General features: G+C 35.1%; 1 protein-coding gene and 1 pseudogene across 1 annotated transcript; both read left to right on the top strand.

The window, feature by feature from the left end:
• The first annotated feature begins 6,169 nt into the window (after window positions 1-6,169).
• Window positions 6,170-6,958, top strand: LOC149493636 (uncharacterized). The gene is made up of 3 exons (XM_089726296.1): window positions 6,170-6,346; window positions 6,536-6,628; window positions 6,743-6,958. The coding sequence occupies exons 1-3, from the start codon at window positions 6,170-6,172 to the stop codon at window positions 6,956-6,958; spliced, it is 486 nt and encodes a 161-aa protein (XP_089582422.1).
• Window positions 6,959-7,079: 121 nt separating this feature from the next.
• Window positions 7,080-11,520, top strand: LOC149493635 (uncharacterized; annotated as a pseudogene).
• The last annotated feature ends 661 nt before the right edge of the window (window positions 11,521-12,181 follow it).

Genomic DNA, 12,181 nt, shown 5'->3' with positions numbered 1-12,181 from the left:
CACATCTGATTCTTATAAAGGGACTTCATTTCATCTTCCATAACTTTCTCCACTTTACTTCTTTTGAACTTGTGACAGCTTTATTAAAAGTGGATGGAATGCTACCATCTGCAATTGAAGATGCATAGGCCACCATATCATCAAAATGAACAGGCTTTCTTATAGATCTTCTTGGTCTATCAAGTGCAATTGACTCAAGTTGCTGTGGAGGTTCTTGGAGTTGAACCTCCTCTTCATCTGAACCTCCTTCTACCTCAGGAGTTTCTACAGATTCAGTACCTGCCACTGGGATTTTTCTGTCAAACTCCACCTGTTGTGGAGTACCATCTGACCGCTCTACTGTCATCTTTTTTAACATGGTAGATTCATCAAAAGTGACATCTCTGCTAAAGATTATTTTCTTTGATTCTGTACACCATAGCCGATAGCCTTTAACACTTGTGCTTATCCCCATGAAAATGGCTTTCTTAGCTCTTGGATCCAGCTTCAATTCGTTAACATAATAATATGCAGTGGAACCAAATACATGTAAGGAATCATAATCATTAGCAGGTTCTCTCCACCATAACTCTATAGGTGTTTTGCCACCAATAGCAGTTGATGGTAATCGATTAATGAGACGGCACGCATATGACAAATCCTCGGCCTAAAATTTCTTGTTTAACCCAGCATTAGACAACATACACCGAACTTTCTCCAGCAACGTTTGGTTCATGCGTTATGCCACCCCATTCTGTTATGGTGTATTTCTAACTGTGAAGTGCCGAACAATGCCTTCATCTACGCAGATTTTATCAAAGGTATCATTTTTGTACTTTCCTCCATTATCTGTTCGGAGACATTTGATACGTCTGCCAATTTAAGTTTTCACCAATTTTTTCCATTTGAGGAAAACTCCTAGCACTTCATCTTTTGATTTCAAAGTATACACCCAAACTCTTCGAGAGAAATCATCAACAAAGGTCACATAATAGTGTTTGCCACCCAAAGAAGCCGTTGTAGAGGGTCCCCATACATTAGAGTGAACATAGTCCAAAATACCCTTGGTATTATGGATTCTGGTGCCAAATTTCACTCTTAACTGCTTTCCTTTGGTGCAATGCTCACAGAAGTCCAATTTCTAGGTTTTGACATCTTTCAATAATCCCTAATCTAACAATCTTTTCAAGAATTTTTCACCTGCATGTCCCAAACGCCTATGCCACAATCTGGTTGTTTCCAACTCTTTGTCATCACTAGAAACAACTGCTGTTGTCGATTGAATAATTGTATTACCTTGATAGTAGTACAAATTATTCCTTCTCCGAACTCCTTTCATCACCACAAGTGCACCCGAGATGCCTTTCATCATTCCATCTTTCACAATTATAGTGAGTACTTTTGATTCTAGGACTCCCACTGAAATGAGATTCTTTGTCAAACTCGGTACATATCGAACATCAGTCAGGATCCTGATTGACCCATCATGATTCTTCAACTGGATTGAACTAATCCCTTCTGTGAAGCAAGGAACATTATTTGCAGTATAGACGACTTCATTTTCAAGTTCTTTAAAGTCAAAAAACAAGTCCCGATGGGGACTCATATGATGACTGCATGCAGAGTCTAGCAGCCATACCTGACCAAAACTTGTCAAATTTGCTGATGAATTGTCTATAGATGCCATGACAGCTAATGAGAAGTCTGAGTCTACATCATCATACCCAGCTATGTTTGAATCAATAACAGCTTTGCCTTTGGCTTTCAGCTTTGGACAATCTTCTTCCAGTGACCTTTCTCACGACAAAAGGCACACTCATCTTTTACAACTTTGGCTTTTGAATGGGATCTACTTTTCTTTCCCTCTTTCTTTTGGCTTCGTGAACGACCTCTAACCACTAGAGCTTCTACTTCAGTTGCCTTTTCCTTCTTTTCTATCTTTCTCAATTCATGGCTGTAAAGATCAGCACAAACTTCACTGAAAGTCACATCTTTATTCCCTTGGATTAGAGTCATTGAAAGAAAGTTAAATTCATCAGGAAGAGAAGCCAGCAACAACAATGCCAAATCTTCATCTGCAAATGTCACATCCAAATTGAACAAATTAGCCACCAACTGATTAAACTTTGTGATGTGTTCATTCATAGTGGTACCAGGAACATAATTGAAGCGATAAAATTCTTTTTCATGAAGAGTTTGTTTTGATTGTTTTTCTTTAAAAATTTCTCCTCCAATGCCTTCCACAATCTGTTTGCAGAAGTTTCTTTTGAGAAAGCATATTTTTGCTCTCTAGAAAGACACGACCGAATTGTACCACATGCCAGACGATTGATGGTCCTCCATTCACTCTCCTCCATCTCGTTTGGTTTCTCTTATTCAATAGCAACATCTAGACCTTGCTGAAAGAGAGCGTCTAGAAGTTCACTCTGCCACATGCCGAAATGACCGGTGCCATCGAAAATCTCCACTGTAAATCTTGCATTTGATACGACATTTCTTACTAAGGTTGATGTTGTTGCAGGTGTGGTATTTTTCTTTCCGTTTGCCATTTCTGCTTTAAATATTTGATAGCTATAAAATCAATTTTCAAAATGCGGAACACAACCAAGGAACCTTTTTTATGTGGCAGATCAGACTATGCTGCAACCACAGTGAATACTTAGTAACCTTGGCTCTGATACCACTTGTTGTTGAAATTGGGCTTTTTCCAACAAATTAAAAATAATATGTGAATTACTGTACTGAGTAACTACACCAGGTCAATTCCCAGATAAGTAGAGGAGTCACAAACAGTCTCACTTAAAATCCACTTGCCTTGGACTAAATTCGTGTCGTTTGACAGAATTTACCTAGACGTGCAATTAATCAAACAATAACCACCAAAATATTTTTGCCCAACAATAGCTATTAAATAAATAAAGACAAAGCAATAAATAAGAGAGAACACCAAAATTTTAACGAGGTTCGGCCAATTTTGCCTACGTCCTCGGACACTACCAAAATTTATATTTCACTGAAGAAATATACAAATTGAGAGAGGAGAGAAACTTGTCTAACCCACTAGGTATTGGAAGACAAGTTGGGATGATTAAAATGAAGAAACTAGGCTCCTTTTTATAGCCAAAAGGAGCCCCTCTCCCTTCCTAAAATCCTGATGTGGGATATTTGCCACATAACCAACAATTTGGACAAGGATCTATCATCGGGCAGAAAAGGAGTTTACACTTTTCGAGCTTAAGGACAAATATACCATGAACCCCATAATCTACTGCTAATAAATGGTCAGCCACAGTATTTTCAATTATATTTTTATGATAATAATAATGAGTTGCATAATAGGATGAGAAGCATTAGCAACACGCAACTGAATGAACATGTCATAAAAAAGATCATGGGAGTGCTTCAAGATAACCCTTATGCTCAATTGTTTCGATCCTTGAACAATACAAGTGAAAAAAATAGCTTGACAATCAAAATAGCAGCAGATGCAAGAGAACATCAAAGGGTATACAACTCTCCAATATCGAATGAAGTGGGAGCCATTTGGGTGGAAGGAAACAATCCAAATGCATCATTGGAAAGAGAGATTATTGTTGAGGCCCATTCTGGATATAAGCATAGAGTTAAGCATTACTTTGGCTGTTACGATCCACTACGATATCCATTGCTTAATCCCAAAGGAGAAAACGGTTGAAATCAAAACGTTTTAAAGCAAATAAATGTTTCACAGAGAGGACTAGCCCCAATTACACAAATTGAAATAAAGTTTCCTACGTTTCAGATCAGCAGCAGAGGTGATACAAAGCAAGGAACAAGGTAAACTACTTTTATATATGAAAATAATAACTGATAAAATCAATAAACGCATTAGCATTAAAGTAACGTTAACAAATATGCTATTAAAAATAAATGTAATTATCAAAAGAGGTGGACTGAATAAAGTGTCATGCAAGGAGTATTATTGCTATAAATTGCAAGTTAGAGAAATTGATGAATCAGTGCTTCTTATGGTTGGATGCCTTTTGCAACGATTTATTGTGGACATGTATATCAAACTAGAGTTAACAAGACTTGATTACTTCAAAACACAACAGACACAAATCAGGTTAGAATTATACTAAGGAATTGTGGACAGTATTAAAGCAGAAGAAACAAGAGAGAAGAAAGTCGGTAAGGGGTCTGTGTTGCCAGCATCATTTATTGGAGGCCCGAGAGATATGCAAAAATGATATCTTAATGCAATGACTATGTTATAAAAGCATGGCAAGCCATATCTTTTCATTATAATGACCTGCAATCCGAATTGGGAGGAGACTAAACAGGAGTTGACCACAAACAGCTCAAAACAGATCAAGCTTGACTTCTAGAGTATTCCGAGTGAAACTGCAAGACCTAAAAGAACAGTTGTATAAGAAAGAGATCTTCGGCAAAGTTGCAGTGCATGTGCATGTTTCAAAAGAGGGGATTGCCACATGCACATATGTTAGCCATTCTTCAACCATCACACAAATTAACAAGTCCAGACGATTTTGACAAACATGTAAGTGCAGAGATACCAGATGAGGAGTAATATCCAAAATTATATAAAATGGTTGCGAAACATACGATGCACGGGTCGTGCGGAGGACAAAATGCAAAATATCCTTGTATGATAAATAATAAATGCAGGTTTCATTAATCTGAGGCAATATTCTTCGAAAACTACACAAGGAAAAGATGGATACCCTATTTACAAGAGACCAAACAACAGACGAGAGGCATGTCATATTACTTGTGTTAATTTTTTGATATAAAAATAAATACAATTAATTGTAAATTCAAAATATTGTATTTAAAATCATTGGTACAAGTCACAACAAGAAAGAATAGGTTAGACAACAGATGGGTTGTCCCTTATAATCCATATCTTTTAACAAGATACAACTGCCATATCAATGTCGAGGTTTGTGCTAGCATAAAGACAGTCAAATATCTAACAAATATATCTACAAAGGGCACGACAAGGTTGCAGTATATATCTCCAATGAAGATGAAGAAGTAGATGAGATACGACAATTTCAAAATGCAAGATGGGTGTCTGCTCAAGAAGCAATGTGGAGGATCTACGAGTTTGAACTAAATGAAATAAACCCTCATGAACAGATGGTATCATTTTTGGAAAATGAGAAGCTTAATCATCTTATAAAATGGGATCATGTATCAAGAACAATGCTGATAGAGTATTTCAGAAGATGTTGTACCGATGTAGAAGCAACAAAACTACTTTATAGGGAATTTCTCGAGCATTATGTGTGGAACAAGTAAGGTAAAGTATGGTCTAAGCGGAAGAAGAGGCAAATAATAGGACGTGTAAATGCAACGAATCCAATTGAGGGGGAAAACTTAGAGACTATTCTTGAGCCATGTGAAGGGTTGTGACATCCCGACCCGGTAAAGCAATCCTAAGAGGACGGGTAGAGCGAAGCTCCTGGCTAGCTTCTAGGATGGTAGGCTAGCCAGGGTAGTGGAATGCGGGACACAGGAATGAATCGAATCATATATCGAAAAGGGGGAAACTAATCATTAGAGGCGCCTTTTGGTGGAATGGCTAAAGAGTTGGAAGAACTCCAGGGTTAAGCGTGCTCGCTTAACGGAAATCCTAGGATGGGTGACCTCCTGGGAAGTTTCCCATTTCACCTGAGGGACAAAACTGTGCGGGTCTTGCCAATCTTGTATGGGGGATTTGGCTTAATCCAAAGCGGACAATTCCTCTGGTGATTAAAGTCGGGCGTGACAAGGGCCCACAATCATTTGACAATATATTAACAGTAGACAGTTTTCCACGCCGAACATTCAAAGACTCAACAATCAAAAGGGGACTACTTGAATCAAATCAAAGTGCATCCCAATGTATGAGAGAAGCAGTAGCATACCAGTTGCCATGAGGATTAAGGAGACTCTTTGCTGCAATATTAGTATACTATGAGCCAACAAATGTGAGGAAATTATGGGATGATTACATTGATGCCATGTCAGATGATTTTAGTAGATTGCACCCGAACTCAATATATACACAAATCTCATGCACATTGAAGAGCATAGTGTATCACTTACAGAGTATAGGAAAAGACATTAAGAAATATGAATTGCTTGAGATAGCACAGGATCAAACACATCAGTCAATCAATAACTCAAAAGAAATTATAAAGAAATGGTAGTTGAAATACCTCAAGAGAACATCGATGTAGTTTCAAAATTGAACAATGAGCAGCTAAATGCATATAGAGCGATACTGGACAGGGTGAACTCAAACACCCACGGGGCCTTCTTCGTGGATGGACCAGGTGGGATAAGGAAGACATTTTTATATCGGGCACTACTTGCAAATGTAAGATTTATAGGAAATATAGTGCTTGCAACAGCAACCTCATGTGTAGCAGCGGTGATAATGCCAGGAGGCAGGAGTGCACACTCGCAATTCTGCATACCATTAAATCCATTGGAATCAAGTTTATATGGCATATCGAAACAAAGCAGACAGGCAAAATTAATCCATAGGGCAAAACTTATTATATAGGATGAGGCACCCATGGCTAAGAGACTAGCAGTAGAGACAGTCGATAGAAGCATGAAGGATATAATGGAATGTCCTAAACCATTTGGAGGAAAGGTAATAGTGTTTGGGGGAGATTTCAAGTAGGTGTTACCAGTAGTTCCTAAAGCTACAAGACAAGAGACAATCAGTGCAAGTCTTGTGAAGTCCTACTTATGGAGCAATATGGAGGTGTTGAGATTGATAAACAATATGAGAACCAGAAAAGATAGATATTTTAGTGAATTCCTACTTAGAGTCGGTGATGGAGAAGAGGCAACAAATGATGAAGGAAATATACTGATACTAGAAGAGATGACAGTTAGGCATGAAAATGACGACAACTATGAGAGGGCATTAGTTGATGTAATATTTCCATCATTGCATGATAATGCAAGCTCGGCATAATAAATGACTAATCGTGTGATATTGGCAATAAAAAATGAATATGTCGACAGCTTGAATCAAAAGATGATACATATATTCCCTGGTTAAAGCAAGATCTACAACAGTTTTGATGAAGCAATAGATGACACGAATAACTACTACCAAGAGGAATTTTTGGAACACTTTGTTACCGAATGGACTACCTACACACAAGCTTGAACTGAAAGTAAACTGTCCAATAATATTACTTAGAAACATGGATCCTTTAAATGGTTTATGCAATGAGACCAGAATGGTTTGCAGAAATTTTGGGACCAATGTAATTCATGCAGAAATAGAAATGGGACAACATGCTGGAAAACAAGTATTTTTGCTGAGAATACCATTGTCACCTATAGAAAATGAAGGATATCCATTCCGTTTCAAAAGAAAACAGTTTCTGTCTAGCCTGCCATCCTAGAAGCTAGCCAAGAGCTTCGCTCTACCCGCCCTCTTAGGATCGCTTTGCCAGGTCGGAATGTCACAGGCCCACCAGCTTCCGCATGGTTCGTCCTTGAACCATACATTTACTGGAGGGGGTCCGGCTCTGATACCAACTGTCACGCCCGACTCTAATCACCAGAGGAATTGTCTGCTTTAAATCAACCCAAATCCCCCATACAAGATTGGCAAGACCCGCACGGTTTTGTCCCGCAGGTGAAATTAGAACTTCTCAGGAGGTCACCCATCCTAGGATTTCCGTTAAGTGAGCACGCTTAACCCTGGAGTTCTTCCAACTCTCCAACCATTCCACCAAAAGACGCCTCTAATGATTAGTTTCCCCCTTTTCGATATATGATTCGATTCATTCCTGAGTCCCGCATTCCACTACCCTAGCTAGCTTGCCATCCTAGAAGCTAGCCAGGAGCTTCGCTCTACCCGCCCTCTTAGGATCGCTTTGCCGGGTCGGGATGTCACAATTTCCAATCCATTTATGTTTTGCAATGACAGTAAATAAAGCTTAAGGACAAACAATCTCATATGTTGGTGTATATTTACAACAAGATGTTTTCTCTTATGGAAAACTATACGTGGCACTATCAAGAGGTAGATCAATGTTGACAACAAAAGTCCTTGTAAAATCAGAAAAGAAAAAAAAAAAAAAATGATAGTATGCACAAAAAATGTAGTCTGTAAGGAGATCTTATTACCAAAAAGGTAATATAAAAATAATATTTATATTCAAGAATATTTACAATAATCATTGCTTATAGTTTGAATAATAATGAATACTAATATAGTGTCTTTCACGTTGCATCGAACAAGTATTTCAAAGAGAGTGGAAATGGCAAATTTCATATTCAAAGTGCTATTTTAAAGGTACATGCAAAAACATCATCTTTATTTCAATTAGAAATGTATAAACAAAACTCATTACATAAATATATTATTTTAATTAACCCTTGTATTTATTTTAATCTAAATAAGGACTTGTGTGTTAATATTATATAAATAAATAAAAAATAAACGACTATAAAGGACGGGTATATAACGAGCATAGTCAACGTGCAAGGTACGTCATAAACAAACTAGTAACTATAAATTTCTAAATGTTAGAGGAATTATTTTTATTAGCTCACACCGACCTTCTCTTAATTTAATTAGCTAATCATGTTATAAAAGATAGGAAACTTTAATTTTAATGTACACCTTAAATTTAATTTTAACTTTATTACCATCAACATCAATTTCTTAAGCACTGTGGAGAGCAATATTTACTTTGAAAGACAAATTGTCTTTCAAATATTAAGTGGAAATCAGACATTAGTTCAATGGTTTAAAATTATTGGTGTAGAGTATATTTAGGTATCCATTTGTAACCTAAAACAATGTAAATAATGCGTGGAAGCAGGATTTTCTAATAATTTTGCTCAACAACATATAGTTTTATTTGACTATACAACATTCAAACTATTAAGTAAAACCTCTATGGTGACTCTTTGGTTGAGAGTCGTATCCTGTATATGTATCTCATTATGTAAAAATTAAACTTTTCATACGCTTACACGATATAGAAAAGATTACACATTTTTTACTAGAATGCATTTATTAGAAAACCTTGATATAGAAATAGATATAAAAATCTTGAGCTGCCTCCCATGAATTATGAAGAAGTTAGCAAGTAGAACAATACAATGACATCAAGAGGATGAAAATGGATCGCTTTTGATTTGTATCAATCCATCATCTTGAAATCAATTAACAGAGTCAAGTTAATTTTTCTCTGTCAAACTAATAGTAGAGAAGATGATATAATACAACTTTATGAAAATAGTGTTTAAAAAAAGCAATTAAGAAAATGGTGTTCTTCCAAAAATATTTATGAATATGGTGTTTTGTTGACAATTCAAAGACATTTCTTACACTTTGAATGTAACAAATGCATTATTACTCTATAACTGTAACAAAAGCAATAAATTTAATTTTTTTAATGCTTGCCAATAGCTTTACTAGATAAATATTATTTTTACTCTCTCCTTTTTATATGTTACAGTTATAATGTACCAATGTTAGACATGGATATGACATAGATTTTGACAACATAAATTTACATTGTTACACTTACAGTGTAACAATTTATAAAAGTTAAAGTTAAAGTACATTAATTTACAAAAGTTAAAATTAAATAACATTATTATATATAAGTATAACAATAACACCTAGCACATATTCTTGCAACTATTTAGGTTGTGATACTATAACTATAACAAAGCTATCATATTATTGTGTTCGAATCTCACTTATCAATCTCATCAACTTACTGTTTTGACATTGTTACACTATAACTGCAACATTTAACAAGAAGAGAGAGAGAGAGAGAGAGAGAGAGAGAGAGAGAGAGAGAGAATATTTGTTCGATAAAATTTGTTAGCCAATATTTTAAAAATTAAACTTATTGCTTTTGTTATAGTGATAGTGTAACAATACATTTGTTACATTCAAAGTGTAACAAATGCCTTTGAAATAAAACACCATATTCGTAAATACTTTTTAGGAGACACCATTTTCGCAAATTCTTTTTTTTTAAACATTATTTTCATAAAAAGCCCGATATAACATGCTTACAAATGAAACTCTTTAAGTATGAATTCAATTTTCATTGAAACAACTTCTTTCAAAATAAGGATATTTGCAAATACTTTTTGGGAGACACCATTTCTGTAAATACTTCTTTTTAAACAGTATTTTCATAAAAAGCTCAATATAACATGCTTACAAATGAAACTCTTTAACTATAAATTCAATTTTCATTGAAATAACTTCTTTCAAAATAAGAAAAATATATCAAGCCAGATGGTCTCATTTCAATGACTCTTCAAGATAAGGAACCAAAAATGATGACACTTGATCTTAGAATTAGCCAAATAACCAGATTGTTATTCTTAGAGTTAGTGATAGTATATACTGAAAAAAAAAAGTGTCGATTTGATAAAAACAAGAATGAATTCCTCCAATAATCGACTTCTAAGTATCAAGGTTAAAAAGGGCAAGAAGAGTTTCCTTCAATATGGACAGTAAAGTAGAACATACTAAAGGAAATTTTTAACTAAAGGATACTCAAAATAATAGTTACAAAGATGTCCAGGAATTACCAAGTTTTATCCACCAATGTGTCTAATTTTGCTTCTATGGGAATTCTAATGGAACGGTGAAAAATGGATATAGGGCACCATTTCCAGAATTATTTATTTGAGAAAAATTTATCCATACTTTGGTTTGAAGAAAAGGTAGGAGTTATAATTTGGTTTGGTTTTCATAGATGATTCACCTAATTTTGCATGACAATTAACAAAATTAATGTGTTGAAAAGCTCTTATTTGGTTTTGTTCTGTTAGTTGGTAGCCCTACACTTTCCTTTTTTACCTATTTTTGTTAATGGTTAGTGTCACCATTTTTGCCATATAGGAAAATGACATTCAGAATCTCAATTCAAAGTAATTGCAATCTTTAATATACCCCCCACCACCTTCAATTCACATGATGTGCACAATATAGTAATACATAATTACATATATAATATGATAAATTAAACAAAAAATAAATTGACTTAGAGGTTTAAAATATGGTTAAACTGTGAACTTCCAAAAATTAATTAATTTTAAGATATTTTAAACTAGTGCAAGTGAGCTAATTTAAGAATGCAATCCGTATGAATAGCTTGGCTCTTGAGTTACTTGGAACTTGATTTGAAAAAAAGTTCGTTCAAACTAGTTTAATAAATGAATTGAATTTTAGCTCATTTTAAGTTTTCCTTTTATTATTTTTTGAATTATAAATTGTAAACACTCTGAGTTCCAATTTAATTTTTCACGTTAGATTGAGCGCGAACTCAAGTATACCTTTAGTGAGCTAAGTTTAAGCTTAACAAAGCTTGGATTAACTTAGTGCTTGCTCTTTCTCTCCTTGAGTTTTTGTAATGATATGCAGTTCATGTACCTAATAATTAAATAATGTTCACTTTGACCTAGTTTTTGGATACTCCTAGTGCATCAAGAGGCTCCTTCTCCAAGAAAAACTATAATGGTGGCGATATAGAGGTCTGAACATGGTTGCTTGCTTTGTGTCCTGCAAATGATAGTGATGATGATGATGATAGTTCAGTGACTGAGACTTGAGATGCTAGCTGTGATGCCATGAAGTTATCTTCACATAATTAATTATAAATGGGTTGAATACATAAATTCACCCCTGAACTTTTTCATTTAACCTTGTGGCACCCTTAACTTTTACTTTGACCCATCAAACACCTCAACTTATAAAACTACATCAGCAAAACACTTTAATTTTCAAAAATTATTTTATTAAATATTTCAACTCGCAAAAATTAGATCAATTAAGCACTCATAAAAAGTTGACCTTTATGAAAATTATTATTCCAGAAGTCATGCCAGCTACATACTAAGTCGATATTTTACATATAAAATCCAAGAATCCTAAAAATGTTGATATTAATGTCAAAAAGTGTGTAATGTTATCAAAATTTAAAGAAACATGTTCACGAGCCTATTAAATGAGCTTGTTTGGTGAGCCTGTTCGCGAACCTGTTTGCGAGCCTCACAAATGATGCAGTTAGCGAGCTTTACCGAGCCGAACTACTTCATGCTCAAGTTTGGTTCGTTTGTTTAATCGAGCTTAAAATTTTGTTCAAGTTTTGTTCGTTTAGAAACTGAACTCAAACCAAACCGAACTTTTATTGAGCCGAGC

This window comes from Jatropha curcas, chromosome 9, assembly GCF_041381405.1.
Source record: "Jatropha curcas cultivar XTBG-Jc1 chromosome 9, XTBG_Jcur_1.0, whole genome shotgun sequence".
Taxonomy (NCBI): Eukaryota; Viridiplantae; Streptophyta; class Magnoliopsida; order Malpighiales; family Euphorbiaceae; genus Jatropha; species Jatropha curcas.
This window is presented reverse-complemented; position numbering and strand designations above follow the sequence as displayed.